The following is an 18153-nucleotide window of genomic DNA, read 5'->3' on the forward strand; positions in this document are numbered from 1 at the left end:
GGCAGCTTATTTGGTATCATTATATTTGGTTCCCAAAAATTGTTACAGTGTAGTTCAGCAGAGCCTTTCTGTTGTGTAGGCTCCATTCATGCGGAACTAGGGCCATCATACTTGAATTTGTATTTGCTTCTTTGCTTGGAGGCCATCTTGGATTGCTCTAGGAAAGATCTGTGTAGCATGTTTGACAGTGATGTAATAGCATCTGTTTGTATTATCTCAGTTTGGGGGGCCTGACTTTAATATCGGTGTTCTTTCTCTTTCTTTTTTGGGGGGGGGGGCACTTTCAGGGATTCGCATATTGGAGGATGTTAGTTCTGAGAATACTACCAAGGTGCGTTTTGGAGTTTGGATAAAGTATTCTTATTGTACTTTTACTCGTCTACTACATACTCTACTACTACTGGCTTCAAATTAAAGAAAATCCTATTATTTTCCGATCCGCCCGGATATTCTTCCCCCCCTCTTCCACGTTAGCTACCCTCTCCACGTCCGCATGCCCCTGCAGGCCTGGCCTATATCTCACACGGGCATGGGAGGAGATGGGATCTACGGTGGGATGATTGAGGACCGTAGATCACGTGCTTCCGTGGACAATGTAAACTCGGGTACCCGAGTTTACTTCGCCCCTCCCCCCCTGCCCCCCAGGATTGAACCCACAACCTAGGGTTTGAGGGCCATGTGGCCTATCCATCATGCCTGCGCACGTCACTTGTGGAATGTACACGTTTCCATGGAGAGAGAGAGAGAGAGAGAGAGAGAGAGAGAGAGAGAGAGAGAGAGAGAGAGAGAGAGAGAGAAGTCTGTAAACCATTAGCAGACTTCTCAGACTTCTCGGGAGGTTCCCGCAAGCTTTTACTTCGCAGAGATTTACACGCTCATGTAGTAGGCACTGTGGATATATTACTAGTACAGGAGCATAAGATTGCCACTCCCTTTGGTAATCTAATGCCCTCCGGCGCTCACACTTTTTGGGAGCCTGCTCTGGGCATTCATGGACAGAGTTGCGGTGTATGCATTTCAGTGGGGCCACGTTACTTGGCCTCAGTTCAGCAGCATGGCACCCTTGTCGCTGGCAGAGCAGTCTATTTCTCTTCGGATTTAGGACTCTATCATTGGTTTTATGTCAGTCTACGCACCCACTACTCCTCGGGAGAGGGCTACTTTTTGGACCTCCTTGGCTACTGTTCTACCTGCTGTAGACTCTTGGGTTGTTGGAGGCGACTTCAACAATGTTGAGAGCGACTCTGATTGGCGATCCATCACACCTCCTATTCTATCATCCATTTCTCCTGCTGAGCAGTCAGCTTGGGATCGATTTCTTCTAGCTATTCAAGGTATTGATGCCTGGCACATACCCTATTTTGGTCATCACCCTGCTACACTTCATTACTCGTGGGGGTTTTAGAGACAACAGGGGAGATTATTAGAGCGACTTGATCGTTTTTACATTGGCCCTTGGGTAGCAGCTCTAGGTGGATTTTCTACTATTTGGAGAGGGACCAGCCTCTCAGATCACTTACCCATGTCATTGTTTATCTCCTTCACTAGATCCTCTGCACAGAGACGGGGCTGCTGCATCCCTGACAGTGTTCTCACCACTGAAGTTTTGCAGCAACAGATTCGTGACTTATGGTCCACGGGTGCTTCTTATTGTGGTCCCCTTGGAGAGTTCCTTGCTCATTGCATTACTCAGTCTAGTATTTACTGCCGTGATCAGACTGCTATTATTCAACGACAGTTGAGAGTACGTGAGTCTGATCTTCACATTCCTCTTGGTTCCACACAGCGCTTGCTTGAGGAGTGGCCTCAAGATGCTTATCTCGCTGCTAGACAGACAGAGCTCACAGAGGAAATTCGTCGCGTACAGGAGGCTAGGTGTGAGTTCACTCATCATGCTTCAGTATCTCATTGGATAGCTAAAGCTGATCGAATGAATAAAGCCTTCTTCGCTGCGCATAAAGAGCGCCCTCCTGGCACCACCCTTCGGACTTTGTGCGATGCTCAGGGGACACTTCATATGCATCCTGATGTTATTCTTGATATGTCTGCAGATTATTTTGAGGCATTGTTCACTGCTGATGTATGCACTACTGAGGTTTTACTTGCCCGTGAGCAGATCTAGCATCACACCCGACGCCGTTGTACAGATACTATGGCCGAGATCGTGTTGGCACCCTTCACACTTGCAGAGCTTCATGCTGCTATCGAGAGTCTAGATCCATCCTCTGTCCAGGAGAGGATGGCCTCACTAGAGCTTTCTTTTTGACTTATTGGGATGTATTGCATATACCACTGCTTCGCGGTTGTCAGGACATCTTTGCATCAGGATATATGCATCCGGATCTTTGCTCAGGTCTCATATCTCTTATTCCGAAAGGGTGTGACACCACTCAGCTCCGCCAGTGGAGACCTATTACCCTACTCCCTTCGGTCTATAAGATATTAGCGTTACTGATCAGCCATCGCTTGCGACCGTTCTTACCAGATATTATTCATACTTCTCAGACAGGCTTTGTCATGGATCGATGCATATTGGATAATATCTTCACTTTTTATGAGGCAGTAGAGTGGGCCAGATCATCTTCTGAACCTCTCGCTTTTTTCATTCTTGACTTCGAGAAAGCATACGATTGTGTTGAGTGGGACTTTCTCGAAGGATCATTAGCCAGGATGGGTTTCCCCTCGAGATGGATCGCAGGCATTTCCGCTCTCTTCAGGACTGCCAGCAGTGCTATTACTATTGGTGGTCGTGTCAGTCGCAGTTTTGAGCTCTCTCGATCTGTCCGACAGGGATGTCCTTTAGCAGCATATCTGTATGTGTTTGTTGGAGAGACATGTCAGATTTTCTTCGTGCTCAGAGCCATGCATTTCGTGGCTTGACCATGCCAATACCTTCAACTCCGGACCTTATCGATCAGGAGTTTGCTGATGACACTATGCTGATGTTGCACTATTTGCTAGTAGCTCTTGATGCCATGTGGGAGGCCTTGACGGTTTTTTGCATTGCCAGTGGTGCACGTATTAACTGGCATAAATCCTATGGGTTACTGGTTGGCAGTGATGACATACCTACTTGGGGGGTAGTTGATGGTTTCACATGGCTGCAGCCGGGTCAGACATGCAGATATCTGGGCTTTCAGGTTGGATTTGACATTTCCTTACAGCAGCAGTTTGCACCTGTACTACAGTCTATTCGCAGGAAGCTATGTCATTGGTCTCCACGTCATCTGTCGTTGGCTGGCTGTGCATTGGTCGTCAACCAGGTCATTCTGGCTACAGTATGGTATACGGCCTCTTGTTGGATGCTACATTCTGGAGTGATAGCTCAGCTCCGCAGACTAGTGCGGAACTTTTTATGGAGTGGCACAGATGGGACTACTGATACACGTGCTCGAGTTCGCTGGTCCACGATTATTCGACCTAGGTCAGAGGGAGGCCTTGGCATTATTGATCCAGAATTACAGAGTCGCGCCCTTCTTACCAAGTTTATTGTTCGGGGTCTTTTTCCCGGCCAAGAACCTTGGAAGATGCTTCTTCAGGCCGCTCTTTGCACATCAACTCCACGCCTCGGCACTAGAGATGGTCATACTTGGCATTCAAGGTATCGTTTTCTCTTTACGGATGCCCCCTTGTCCACCAGCACTCTCTCACCCTTCATCCGATCACTCCTTCAGATTTGGGTTTCCATGCGACGAGCTCTCATACGCTCACCTCCCTCATGTCGTGAGGAGATTGAGCGCCAGCCTCTCATTTGGAATGATGCAGTTCTTGATTCTTTGGTTAACCCACCCCGTCAGCTTGGAGAGAGGACTCACATTGACTGGGGTGCTTGGGACACTGGCCCTGCTGCCTCTATGCGGTTGTTTCATGAGACGCGTATGCTGGATGCAAATTTTGTAGCAGAACATTATGACATTGGTCGTGGGGTGACAGACAGACTACTTGAGATTGACTCTGCCGTTCCTTCACAGTGGGACGCAGTCATGCGAGGCACGGTTCAGATGCCTCCACATAGTGGCTGGGAAGGTCTCCTTGCGCAGAGCACTCTCTTATTAGTTCGTTTAGACACCATGCTGTTCACAGTTGATTCCGACTCCTCTCAGGGGATTCATGCTAGATTGACATATGCTACCACCACTCCGCACCTTGTCTACCCCGGCGCTCAATGGGAGGCCATAGGAGTAGTTGGCTCTCGCGGGAAGCGTCGTTGTGTTGACCCCGTTTCGCAGCCGCTGATGCCGCCCTTTGGAGGCTTTGGGTGTGGGAGGGTCGTGCCTTATCTCAGCTTTATTGGGACCCAGGAGAGTGGCATTGGCCTCACTCTAACCCCACCGGTGCACATGTATCATTTTTTGAGTAGACTGTCAGAATTGGAAGATTAGCATTGATGAGACAGCACCCAGAGTAGCCCACTCGTATGCGTTTCTGGCTACATTCAGGTCTCTCCCATGCCTATCTACAACAGTTTTGGTCAGCCATTTGGGAGTTACATGCGGCTCGTCGTATTTCTTTTTTCATGTGGATGATTGCACATGTAGGACTTCCAGTTGGGACTTGGCTAGCTACTATGGGTCATGATCCGTTATGCACTCGATGTCCTTCGCGACTACATGAGTCACCTGCACATTGTCTTTGGTCATGCTCCTCTTCTCATATAGTGTGGCTACCAGTTTGCTTTTTACTTAGCAGAGCCGGTGTTCAGGATGGATTTCTCACTTGGGGCTCTGTCTCATGGTTGATGCCGATGCCCGGACCGCATCTTTTCTACGAGGGCTCAGACACAGATCCAGCTCTTATGCTTACCTCGACTGGTTATCGACGAGGGACTTTGGCTATGTTACCACAGATCGCATGGCAAGGGGGTCCTCAGACACGTGATGAAGTTTTTTCAGTCATCACTAGCATTACACTATGGAATATTTGGAGAGCTCGTTGTCTTCACATTCTCAGTGCGGCTCCACAGCTCCTTTAGGATACCCTTACTGCCATTTGGCTGGACATCATTCACACCCTGATTTGGCAGTGGGATTCTTCCTCAGGTACATCTAGAGCAGCCGAGGCTCGACAATTTGCCTTCCTTCGGCGTTGGGCCCGAGCTCCACTCTTTTTCACACTTACAGGTGGTCAGATTATATGGCATTATGCCCCCCCTCAGTGGTTTCTCCTCCACTCATCACACAGACCACCATGAGATTGTACTAGTCGAGTTGTCACTATAGTGGCTCTCACCCTTACATTCAGCTTGTACACCCCACGTGACAGGCTATTTTGGCATCCGTTGGGGATTATATTGTACTCAGTAATATACAGCCCTGATTTTTCCAAAAAAAAAAAAAACAAAAAAAGAGAGAGAGAGAGAGAGAGAGAGAGAGAGAGAGAGAGAGAGAGAGCACTCTGCACCTCTGCTATACCCTTCGTCTGCACCTCCTCCCCCCATTGCTCACGTACAGAGCCTCTCATGCCAAAACATACGTAAGACGCTCTGGCCTCTAACGCCCTGCTGTAGCTCACGACGAGGCTTTCTTTCCTCCACCCTCACCCACCACTCACTGCTCTCCCTTGGGCTCTGCTGTTTGCACCCATCCTCTCCTGTAGGAGCCCCCACCCCTCCTACGCCTCCCAATGTGTACACCTCAATACTGCCCCCATCATCATACGCACACAGACCTTCAAAGCGTCCTCTTCTGCGCTGCAGTGCCTGAAGACAGAGAGAGGAGTGAGAACCGAGGCTCGAGCGCATAAGAGATGGAGAGAAGTCGGTCCCTCGAGGTCGGTTAGAGCGTCAATTTGCCAAGATGCTTCTAGACTCTTCCATAGGCGTCGACTTCCACTTTCCTTTCAATTTAAAACATTGGCATATTGCATTGTTTCGCCTTTTACCCGATTTTTTGAAGATTGAACAGACATACTTGTGTTTTTGGTTTTTGTACTTTTCTTTCTTGGTCTTGTATAAACACGCTCAAAACAAGTTCATTGAAACTTTAAAAGGCCTTCTTTTTACATTACTTATGATGCACCACACATGTACATTGATTTGTCTCATAGGCTGAGTTCTGCCTTTTGAAGACGTCAATAAAATCTCTCTCTCACTCTCAACATTTCATTTCATTTCTCATATGTTTGTAACTTTTTGCCTCATAGGTCACTTTGGCCTTTTGAAGACGTTAATGGGACATTTCATTCGATTTCATTTCATAGGGCCAGTGTGAAGGGTTTTCTGAATCTTGGAGTAGGTCTCATTTTGTACCACTCCTCAAGTCTAGAGACTGACCCTGCCGAGTAGGTATCGCACTGTCATGATTGGCCACTCATTGGCCAAGCTATACGCATCTTTACTTGAGCATGAGTTCAGTAGATGAGAGAGAGAGAGAGAGAGAGAGAGAGAGAGAGAGAGAGAGAGAGAGAGAGAGAGAGAGAGAGAGAAATGAAATGATATATTAACGTCTTCAAAAGGCCAAAATGACCTATGAGACCATCAGATACAAAGTGGTGAATCTAATACAATGTCTGAGGTACAAGTACAAAAAGTACTGAAAGTAAAAAATGAAAACTGAAATAAAGTGTGAAATGTGAAATGTGAAAATGTAGAATAGGCCCTCAATGACAATCTGGGTGTCGTGCTAGAATGCCTCTGATCCTCTGCTGGAGTCTCCGTCGATGCAGTGTGCTCCTGTGTCTCGGTCGTGGTCGTCTCGATCTCCCGAGCTCAATCGCCCTGTCAATGAGGGTGCCTCTGGTATGAATGCGGGTACAACCCTCTGCTGGTGGTTGGTCTCTTGGCTCCCTCGATCCAAAGAAATCTGTGATCTGTCTCTGCGACTATCGTACTCCATGTCTCCCCAACAGACTGTCTCTATGTCGGTGTAGCTCAAGTAGATATAAGCCAAGGCATCTCTGGTCCTGATACCTCATGACTCTATCTAGGGGTCCAAAACCCTCCCTGAGTAAGCAATGGAAGCGCCCTCGTATCTCATAATACACAGTGCAGTGGCATATGTAGTGTAGCTCTGTCTCTGGCTCTCTACCGCATAGTTGACATATCCTAGACTCTAGTGGTATCCCTCTGAATCTACCCGTCTCAATCTCCAGCTGGTGTGAGGATGTGCGAATCTGACCAATAGCACATCGCAGACCATGAGATAAATGAGTGTCCATGTAGTTTGGCGAGTCACAAACCCATCCCCTGAAAGTTGGAGAAGGTGCTCTTTGTAGAAAGCCATCTTTGTGCCCAACTCCTGTATCGGCTCTACCCATGTCCTCCTGGTGTCCAACTGTATAAGATCCTGACGAATGAGTCTAGTGATCTCCGTCTGTGTGACTGGCAGGGAGGGAGCATCCAGGGAATACTGAAAGGGAGGCAAATCTATCCATGCTGAAACCATGCCTCTGAAACCATGAGGTCATCTGTGCATACCAACATGATGCATCTCCCTGCATCGCTAACTGTCTAGAGGACTCAAGAGCCAGTCTAGTATATCTGCCTCTATGTGTATCCCATAGGCTGTGCATAAAGGACACTGATCTGGTAAGAGCCTCAATCTCTATACCTCCGCTCGAATAATCGCATGTGGTACAGAGGCCTTGGCTCTAATCATCCGGGATATCATAAATACCAAGGGTCTCTCCATGTTCCTCCAAGTGTCATGATTCACAGATGGTCCCCAAATTTGGACCCCATAAAGCATAGCTGAAGCAACCAAAGTATCAAAGAGCCATAGTTTTGTTCGTGGTTCTTGAAACTGAACCTGCGAACACATCCTCTCTAGCCCTCCTAATGCCGCATAGGCTCTGGACAGTCTAGTCTCTGCTGCTCTCCTCAGAGTAAACCTCGGTCCCGTGAATACCACCCCCAGATATGTATATTCATTTGTGTACTCCACAGTGTCCTGGCCATATACGAGTGTAGTTGCCGATCTCTTGACCCACTGTGGTGTGGTGTTAAACACCATAACCTTGGTTTTACCAAGGTTCACAGACAGTCTACTATCCTCTGCAAAGTTGTGCAGTGCATCCAAATGTCTTTGCATGCCCTCTGGCGACTCTGACATTAACACAATATCATCAGCATATAATAATAAAGGGATCCATGTCCCTACCAGCTGACCGCCTCTGTCACCCTCTCTGTCAATGTAGTCAGAGACCTCATCTACATACATACCAAAAAGTGTAGGGGACAAAGGACACCCCTGCTTCACTCCAATAGTGGAATGAACAATGTTAGAAATCCCCTCAGGAGTGCGTACCTGGCCAGTCACTGAGCCGTATAAAGCCATGATCCCCCATATGATCTGTGTGGGTACTCCCAACTTCAGTAGCCTGTGCATCAATCTGGCCCTCGGCACTGTGTCAAATGCCTTGCGGAAGTCCACAAAGCAACAATACATCCGTCTCCCATGTGCCCGACCCTCCTCAATAATGGCTCTGAGTGTAAGAATATGGTCCAAAGTGGAGAAACCCCTCCTGAATCCAGCCTGCCCTGCTGCTCGTATGCCCTCACTTTCTGCCCATTTACTCAGTTGCTGTTCAAGAATGGATGCATACAACCGTGCCAATGTGTGCCCTATCATAATAGTACGGTAGTTCCCTGGTACCGTGGGGTCCCGTGCCTTGAAGAGAGGTACAATAGTAGATAATCTCCAGGACTCGGGTAGTCCCTCACACATGACACGGTTAAACAACCGCGCAAGAACCTCTGACAGTAAATCTCTAGCATGTATCAAGTGCTCTGCCACCAAACCATCATGATCATATGCTCTCCTAGTCCTCATCCTGTCAATGGCGTTCTTCACCATCTCAGTGGTAAAGAAGGTACTAGTGGCTGGACATGGTTCTAGAGGGTCTGGTAATGGTGGTTGCCTAGGTACTGTATATAATGATGCTGCATACTGACCCCAAATCTCGGGAGAGGTAATCACTGGAGGAGGTGAGTGCTCATGGAAGAGACGCCAGGCCTCACCTGAATCTTGGCTCAAAAAGAGCTGATACAAATCACGTTCCATCTCGGCTAAAAAGGCCCGCTTCTTCCGTTGCACTAAACGCCAAAGGGCAATCCAAGACTGTCTATATGTAATGACTTCAAGTATAAGCTCGCTCTGAATCTGAACTCTCATCTCTCTGCACTCCTCATCATACCAACTATTCTGAGGCATGTTCCCAGAACGTCTTCTTTGATCTGGTTGAGTGTGTGGGTATGCCTCTCCTGCTGCCCCATGCAAGATCTTCGTCAATAAAGTGGTGATCTCCTCCACTGTATATATAGGCTCGGCTGCCCCCATCCGTCTGTAAATCTCTTCCACATAAACTGAATCCGTCTCTGGTGTAAAAGTATACCGTGTGTGTGCAGTCCTCCGTGGTGTCTGAGAGACACTATACTGGAAAGAGACTGAAAAAGTCAGGAGAGCATGGTCCACTGCTACTCCAACAGGCCTAGGGCCCACACTGAGATCTTGAATATGAGAGATGAAGCTCGGTGAAGTCATGACATAGTCCACTGTACTGGCCCCATGTCTGTGTGGAAAGCATGTGAATCCCCCAGACGAAGGAAAAATCTCTAGACCATTAAGTATGGCCAGACCATGCGTAGTTGTCATCTCCATGAGATATCTCCCATACTCTGTGTGCTCTTTATCCTGTGAGTGTCTGTCAAGTCTCATCTCCGATATATCCATCTCTCTAAGCATCTCCTCCGAGGTATCATAAAATACCGTTTGGGAGTTGGCCGTCCTGGCATTAAAGTCTCCCAAGAGAATGATATCTCCATCTCTAGAGAACTCCCATATGTCATCATCAAGTATAGAGAAAGGGGATTGCCCTCTAGGTGAGGTATAGACTGATGTGCTAGGGGGAAAGTAACATATAGCAATGTATAAGAATCTGCCTGTCTCAGCTCTCGGTCTCACCCACATGTATCTCGCCTGGTCATCTCTCCGGACAATCTGTAATAGCGGCTGAAACTCTTCCTTGAATAAGACTGCTACCCCTTCGGAACCTCGACTTCCATGCTGGGATCTAGCGTCTGGCCGACAAGCGGTCTCCCATAAATAGCCAGTCACACTTGGCATCAACTGTCCAGATTTTTGATGTGTCTCCGAGTAAAAGACAATGTCTCTATCTCTGAAGCTATCCTCAAAGGCACCCACATCCAGCCTATATGATCCATTACAATTCCATGCCGCCATCCGGAGTGTGGTCCCATATGTCTCGCACCGTCATGCTGTGCGTTTTTCCAAAACCACTACTTTCCCTCCTTTGTAAAAGGCAATTTTTCCCTTCTCCCTTGCTGCCTTGATCTCTGGCATTAACTCTTGCATATGTGCTATTTGTGCTAAAGTAAGGTCATCCTCCATAAATATTCCAGTTTTCTTAAGTGCTGGTCTCTTCTTCAGGAATTCCTTCCTTGTTTCCAAAGTCGGGAAACACAAAATAAGTGCTTTCTCTTTGACGTTTCCCTTCTCATCCACTCCCTTCTTTCCTACTCTCCAAGCACCTGTGTGCATAGGTTCCGGGATGCCCATGCGCTGCAAGAGTTCCTTCACTTTGTCTTCTACATTCTCGGTGTCTTTGATACCAGTAATACGCACATGGAGGGCTCTAGTCCTCCTCTTCTGTTCCTCCTCAATGGTCATATTGATGATGGTAGAAGTTTGTGCGGCTTCTGGCATCCGGGCCTTCCCTTTCTTTGCACCTTCAATCCATTTTTTTGCTTCGTCAACTTTATCCTGTGTTTTAGAAAGGCTCTCCGCCATGAGGAAGCCTCTTTCGAGTTTAGTTCTTCCCCTTCGCGCAGAGTTTTCACCTGCTCCTTAATATCTTCGAGCTCCTTTACCATCGAGGGCTGATTTCCCCCTTCCGTTTTGGGCATAATTTTGCACGCTGCAAGTTCCCCTTTAAGCTCTTCAATCACTGCATCTTTTTCCTTCATGCACTCTTCCACATTGGTTTTCCAAGATTCAAAGCTTGCAATTGCCTCATCCAACTTTTTCTGCATAATACATTCCATTACATTCACTTCTGCCCGCATTAGAGCCTACATCTCCCCTTTGACAGATAGATACATCTCATCATGCTTACCAAGCATCGCTTTATCGAATTCTTTCCTCATATCTGCATACATAGAATTCTTATAACTCTCTGCGAGAGAGAGAGAGAGAGAGAGAGAGAGAGAGAGAGAGAGAGAGAGAGAGAGAGAGAGAGAGAGAGAGAGAGAGAGAGAGAGAGAGAGAGAGAGAGAGAGAGAGAGAGAGAGAGAGAGAGAGAGAGAGAGAGAGAGAGAGAGAGAGAGAGAGATGAAATGAATTGTTATATTAACGTCTTCAGAAGGCCAGAAAGACGTATGAGACTAGAAAGTTACAATGTGGTGGATCTGATATAAAGTTAGAGTACCAAAAATGACAAAATAAAATGACAGAATGAAATGCTATGGAATCCGAAACAGCTAGGTGTGATCTAAGCAACTAGGTGGGATAGCTAAATCACAGATCATAAAAGATCCAGCATCGATCGCTGGCGGATCTCATCAATCTCCTCCATGGTCAATCGCCTGACCGGGCATCGTGCATGTCGGGCTAGAGTGATCCGAATCCTCTTATGCAGCCTTCGTCGATGTTGGGTAGTCCTCCGCAGTCTTGGGCGTCTGGATCTCCCTAGCTCGGTCACTCGGTCGCTCAGTGTGCCTCTGGTGTGAGGCGGCGAATATATATATATATATATATATATATATATATATATATATATATATATATATATATATATATATATATATATATATATATATATATATATATATATATATATATAATATATATATATATATATAGAGAGAGAGAGAGAGAGAGAGAGAGAGAGAGAGAGAGAGAGAGAGAGAGAGAGAGAGAGAGAGAGAGAGAGAGCTTTATTAACGTCTTCGAAAGGCTGAACTCGACCTATGAGACAATATCATATACATGTTTTGATGCTCTAGGCATCGGAAAATAAAAAAAGGTACAAATTGAAATGAGCCTATACTATGCAAAAGGGTGTGGTAGGGTGGTGCATGTGGTGTACAATGTATAGTGTGGTTCCTCGTGTCGAGGTGTGCTCACGCATCATCAGGCTCAACTAGGGGCTGCAAGGTGATACCACCATGAGATGATAGGGAGGGTATCTAAAAACAAGCAACATATGTAGGGTAGAGAATGTGGTACATCGGTGGTGTCCTGCTCAGGTATCTCTGGAATGCTGGATCCCCTGGTGCTGGTACATGACTCTGCTCTAGATACTGATGGTGTAGAGCTAGTATCCTCGAGATCTCCCTTTGGTGACACCCATGTGTCCTGTATCCTGGGAGCCTCGGTCTCCGACGTGCCCTCTGAGACTCTGCCTGCAGAAGGGTAAGCCCTCTACTCTGTGTAGGTAGTGTGGGGGGGTCTGGCCCTGCTCGTCGGAAAAACTATGTGATGGTAGTCTGTGTCCTGCTATTCTGACTCTGGCGTGGCTGTAACAATTGCTCTCGAACCTCTAAAGCCGCAACCAAGAACTGGCCAAACCTCCTCTGCTCTCGGCCTATCATATGCTGCTGTAATGAGTCTCCAATGCCATATCTCTCTCTCAGCTCTGTATATGCTGGGCATCTCATGACAAAATGCTCTTCACTCTCCACCTCCGTCTGGCAGATCCGGCATGTACGCTCCTCTCGTGGTATGCCTCTGGCTCTACCACTCTCAATCTCTAGCTGATGTGATGACACTCGTAGCTGGCCAATGCTGACCCGAAGTCGGTGTGGCATGTACTCCTGCATGTATAATGGAATCTCAATGAATCCCTGCTCTGAGAACCTCAGAAAATGCTCATAGTAATATAGCATTTTAGGAGGTAGGGTGTCTGTGGGCCTACGCCATGTCCTTTGAATATATGTATGCCATATCTCCTGTCTGATGACCCTATTCCGCTCAACGCGTGAGAGGGAATAGGTCGGGGCCTGGGTGTCATACTGGAGTGGTGGTAGTCTATCGATATCAAAACCGTGCTGAGCTAGCCAATCTCTTGTCTGGGCATACCATGAGCTAGTGTCCCCTGCCTGTGCCATCTCTCTAGATGCAATGAAGGCTCTATGAGAGATCCTATTTGGATCCATATCTTTGAATCTGTGAAGAAGGCAAACAGTCTGAAAGAGTGCCTCTACCAACATCGGTTGTGCAGCCAGCTCAGCTCTAATAATGTCGTGTGGAACTGATGGCTTGCTGCGAATCATCCTGGAGATCATAATAATCTGTGGCCTCTCTATCTGTGTCCATACTGAGTCTGCCAGTCCCGGTCCCCAAATGGCCGAGGCATACATGAGTGCAGGTGTGACCAGTGTGTCAAAGAGCCACCCCTTCGTCCGGGGCTCCTGGAAGTGGGCTTGGTGGCACTGTCTCTCCATCAGAGCTAGTGATGCGTATCCTCTGGTAAGTCTATCTCTGGCTGCCTGTGTCATGGAGAAGGTCCCTGATGCTGCAGTGAATGTAACCCCCAGATATACATATGAGCCTGTCACCTCTATATCCCCTCCAGCTACTGTAAATCTACTCTGTCGGCGAATCTGAGCGGATGTATGAAATATGAGAACCTTGGTCTTGCCAAGGTTCACTGTGAGTCCTCTCTGTGAGCAGAAATCATCCAGGGCCTACAAATGTAGTTGTAGTCCCTCTGCCGTCTCTGACATCAGGACAATATCATCTGCATATAAGAGTATGTGTACAGTAGTCCCTGCAATATCCACACCCTCTCCACCCCTGTGCAAGATGAAGTCTACAATCTCGTCAATGTATAGACCAAAGAGTGTAGGTGATAGGGGGCAACCTTGTTTCACACCAATGGTGCTCACAAGGGTGTCAGATAATCCACCCGGGCATCTCACTCTGCCAGATACATGCTCATACAATGCATAGATCCCCCATGCCATCTCCTCTCCAATCCCAAGCGCAACCAGACGTCTGAAAAGTCTCTCTCTAGGTACTGTGTCAACTGCTTTGCGGAAGTCCACGAAGCAGCAATATAATCTCCTCTTCCTCACCCGTGTCTGGTCGATCAGACAACGAAGGGTGAAGATATGATCAATAGTAGAGAAAGCTCGGCAGAAGCCTGCCTGTCCTGGTGTCCTCATGCCCTCTCCCTCTGCTGGAGAACTTAGCTCCTCCTCTAAAACCGTGCCATATAGTTTGGCCAGTATAGGACCAATCATGATAGTGCGATATGTGCTAGGATCCATGGCATCCCCAGATTTGTGGATAGGCACGATGGTGTGCTCTGTCCACGACTCTGGGAATCCCTCTGAAAGCGCGCGGTTGAAGAGGTGGGCAATGAGTGGTGCCAATGCATCACAGCCATATATAAGATGCTCTGCCTGTAGGCATGCCTGATCTCTAGCCCTCCCATGCTGTAGGTGGGATATAGCTTTCTTCACCATTTGGGTGGTGAAGAAAGTAGATGATGTGGGTCGGGTAGCCGATGGCGTAGGTATGGGTGGCTGTCCTGGGATCTCGTATAAGCTCTCGGCATATCTGTGCCATGTCGTTGGGTCCTGAATAGGAGTGGGTGTTGGAATTAGGGTTGTAGAGAAACACACACAGCTTGGAGAAGACGAAGGAAGCTCAAGGCACACAATAGAGAGTGTGTTACTTAGTGTGCAATGAAAAGATAGGTAGCCCTAGAGTGATGGGCGTATATACAATGCACGGGGGAAAAAACCTCCTAAAGAAGGAAAAAATGCCCCGGCGGTCCTAGTGTGTTCACACACATCACTACCACATGTATATGGTAACAAATCCCCCCTGGAGTGATGCGGTGAACGAGAGCTGGCACATGAGTAAAGGGAAGTGCCATGCCCTGAGGACAGGATCAATCCACAAAGGGGAGTAAGCCCAAAGCTTTGCGGAAAGCTTCAAGCTTCTCACAAGACAATGCCTTTATGAAAAGATCTGCAAGGTTGTCCTGTGTTGGCACATAAGCCAAGCTGATCTCTCCTGTTGAGAGCCTCTCCCTGACATAGTGGTAATGCACCTCAATGTGCTTTGTGCGAGCATGAAAAAGTGGGTTCCTCGCAACTGTCAATGCGCTCTGACTGTCAGTGTAGATAGTGTTGGCAGTGTCCTGTCCAACACCCAAATCAGCCAGAAGGCATCTGAGCCATACACACTCAACCGTAGCTGTGAAGACTGCCCTATACTCAGCCTCACAACTCGAAGTGGCCACAGTAGGTTGCTTCTTGCTCAACCATGATATACATGAACTGCCAAGCATGAAACAAAAACCACTTGTGGACACTCGCGTGTCAAAACAACCAGCCCAATCTGAGTCCGAAAAAGCATGTAAGTCTTGCGGCAATGATCCCCCCTTGGGATAAAACAAGCCAAGATGTAAAGTGCCACTAAGGTAGCGGAAAATCCTCTTGACAGCCTGCCAATGCTTAGACCCTGGGCTATGCATAAATCTGCTGACCTGTGAGACTGCAAACTGAATATCTGGCCTTGTGTTGCATACATAAATGAGGCAGCCAACAGCAGTTTGGTAAAGAGTGACATCAGCAGGATCACCAGCATCATGTAGACTCAACTTCAAACCTGTTTCCATGGGAGTGGCAATAGGTTTGCAATCCTCAAGTTCAAACTTACATAGCAATGTCTCTATGTAACTTTTCTGACACAAGGCAATACCACCATCACACTGCTTAAACTGTATACCCAAATAATGATGCAACAACCCCAAATCTTTCATCTTGAAAGTAGCATTCAAATCAGCCTTAAATTCAGCATTATGTCTCTCATTTCGTCCAGTGATCAGCAAATCATCAACATAAAGAACCACAATGAGAAGTACATCACCCTCACGCTTTACATACAATGTGCTTTCTGTTGGACTGTTACGAAAGCCTCGTTTAACCAAATGAGTGTCAGCTTTCTCATACCAAGCACGAGGAGATTGCTTCAACCCATACAAAGCCTTCTTACATTTGCACACTTTGTCCTCAGGGCATCAAGAACAGTCTGCACAAGGGAACTGTCTGAAATGACTTCACCTGCAAAAATAAGCTGCTCATTGATATCCCTTACACTAGCAAGGAAAGTGTCCACATGATCTTCCTCATGCATAATCTTCGACTCCAGCTCTTTACGCAGCAAAGCAATTTTAGCCTCATTGCGGCTTGCATAAAGACCTGCTAGAATATCCCAAGCCTGTTTTGCAGATTTTGCTGAACGGATGTGAGGAACAATGGTGCGCTTCACAGACAACGTAATCAATGAATGAGCCTGCGCATCCTTAACATCCCAACGAGCTTGTTTTGCCGTAGGCAAAACAACTCTAACAGCTGCAATCCTTGCAGCAAGACCTGCAACATCCTCAACATCGCCTACATCCTCAGAACCAGGGCGTACATCAATGCCCTGCACAATGTTCCAGACACCCTTTGACACAAGAACATGTTGCATCATATAAGCCCACATAGGGTAGTTGTCCCCATCCAACCTGTCCTCAACAGCAAACATCTTGAACACATCTGTGTTGTTGTTGTCAGCCATGGTAAATGTTGCACCTGATGTGAAAACTGCCCGAAAATAGGAGAAACGGAGCGGGAACAACTTATGCTAAATAGCACAAACCGTAGAAGACTATAAGGCACCTGTTATGCAGAAAACGACACTGACAGAAATTCTGCACAAAATGACGAAATAGCATGTGCAGTACTGCCTGTAGTGGAAACGGAGGCCGAAATGATCCCAAATCAAAATTTTGAGCAGACCGAGGTCTTCGAGCTCGCCCTAAATTTTTGTCGACCTGCGATCGCTCGCCAAAGCTCACTGAAATCGGAGAAAGTGAGCAGGCATGTGCTGGAGCAGCTGGCGACTAAGCCCGGGAGGACGTAACCTGCTCTGATACCAATTGTTGGAATTAGGGTTGCAGAGAAACACACACAGCTTTGAGAAGACGAAGGAAGCTCAAGGCACACAATAGAGAGTGTGTTACTTAGTGTGCAATGAAAAGATAGATAGCCCTAGAGTGATGGGCGTATATACAATGCACGGGGGAAAAAACCTCCTAAAGAGGGAAAAAATGCCCCGGCGGTCCTAGTGTGTTCACACACATCACTACCACATGTATATGGTAACAGTGGGTGGCCTGGGAGGTCTGATCCGACGCCATGCCTCAGCACTATCCTTGCTCATGAGTAAATGATAGATGTCCCAATACTGGTGCTCCTCCCACTCCCGTCTTTTACGACGGGTAAGTGTCTGCATCTTGCGCTGAGCTTGGCGATGTGTAATCTCCCCTCTGATCTCCAGTGTACGTAGGTGTCTGTGTAGATCTAGACATTCGTGGTCGTACCACCTGTTTTGTGGCATAGTGCCAGTGCGTGGAGGGTGTGTGTGTATGCGATGTGGGAAACTTTGAGTGGCTGACTCGTGTAAGATGGATGTAATGTGTGTGGTGAGTGTGTCCAGAGGTGCTGTGGGGTCTAAGTGTATAAGGTGCTCAGGCAGGTGATGTATATAAACAGGAGTGAGCTCATGAGTGAAAGAAATGGTAGTGTAAGTGTGAGGGGGGGAGGCGGGGGGGTCAGCAAGCTGTGTAGCAAAAAGGGAGAATGTAAGATAAGTATGATCCGCCCCTATCGATATGCGTGCAAGGCTGAAGGAGTGTATAAGCTCTGCTGTCTGGGTAGGGCCCAACAAATAGTCCACTGTGCTCTCTTCGCCACTGTGTGGGAAGCAAGTGAATCCCCCAGAATCTGGCCACCTCTCCATCCCGTTATAAATAATGAGATGGTGCCTGCTGCCAAGCTCAAGAAGGTGTCTGCCATATCCAGTGTTGTCCTGTCCCCCATCTGCAGACACTCTACTCACCCCCATGTCCTCTGCATCAAGTGCCCTCATGATCTCCGGCTGCTCCATATCATAGATCTCACACTGTCGGCTCTGTGTCCTCCCGTTGAAGTCCCCCATGAGGAGGACTTCCCTGAGTGATGTGTAGTGAGAAATGTCCTCCGACAGTCGAGAGTAGGGGTCCTGGATAGCATATCGTGATCCTTGTGGTGAAAAGTAGCATATGGCAATGTATAGCCCTCTCTCGTGGGTGAGCTCTAGCCGTACCCACATATAGCATGCCTCCTCGTCTCTACTCATCACCTGTATCCGGTTG

The 18153-nt window shown here is 47.6% G+C and overlaps 2 protein-coding genes across 8 annotated transcripts in view; one reads left to right on the top strand and one right to left on the bottom strand.

The window, feature by feature from the left end:
• LOC147441921 (protein ENHANCED DISEASE RESISTANCE 2-like) overlaps nucleotides 1-18153 on the top strand; it is a 195149-nt gene that overhangs the window by 50367 nt on the left and 126629 nt on the right. For all 7 annotated transcript variants that reach the window (XR_015190165.1, XR_015190166.1, XM_086528311.1 and 4 more), the window contains exon 9: nucleotides 288-331. Coding sequence is in view for 5 of the 7 variants with exons in the window: in XM_086528311.1 (XP_086384437.1) it covers nucleotides 288-331 (44 nt within the window). In the remaining 2 variants the exon portion in view is untranslated. The remainder of the gene's footprint in view (nucleotides 1-287; nucleotides 332-18153) is intronic.
• Nucleotides 12428-13453, bottom strand: LOC147441923 (uncharacterized). Its single transcript, XM_086528315.1, has one exon. The coding sequence runs from the start codon at nucleotides 13451-13453 to the stop codon at nucleotides 12428-12430; it is 1026 nt and encodes a 341-aa protein (XP_086384441.1).

This window comes from Adiantum capillus-veneris, chromosome 14 (genome assembly GCF_014529385.1).
Source record: "Adiantum capillus-veneris isolate H3 chromosome 14, ASM1452938v2, whole genome shotgun sequence".
Taxonomy (NCBI): domain Eukaryota; kingdom Viridiplantae; phylum Streptophyta; class Polypodiopsida; order Polypodiales; family Pteridaceae; genus Adiantum; species Adiantum capillus-veneris.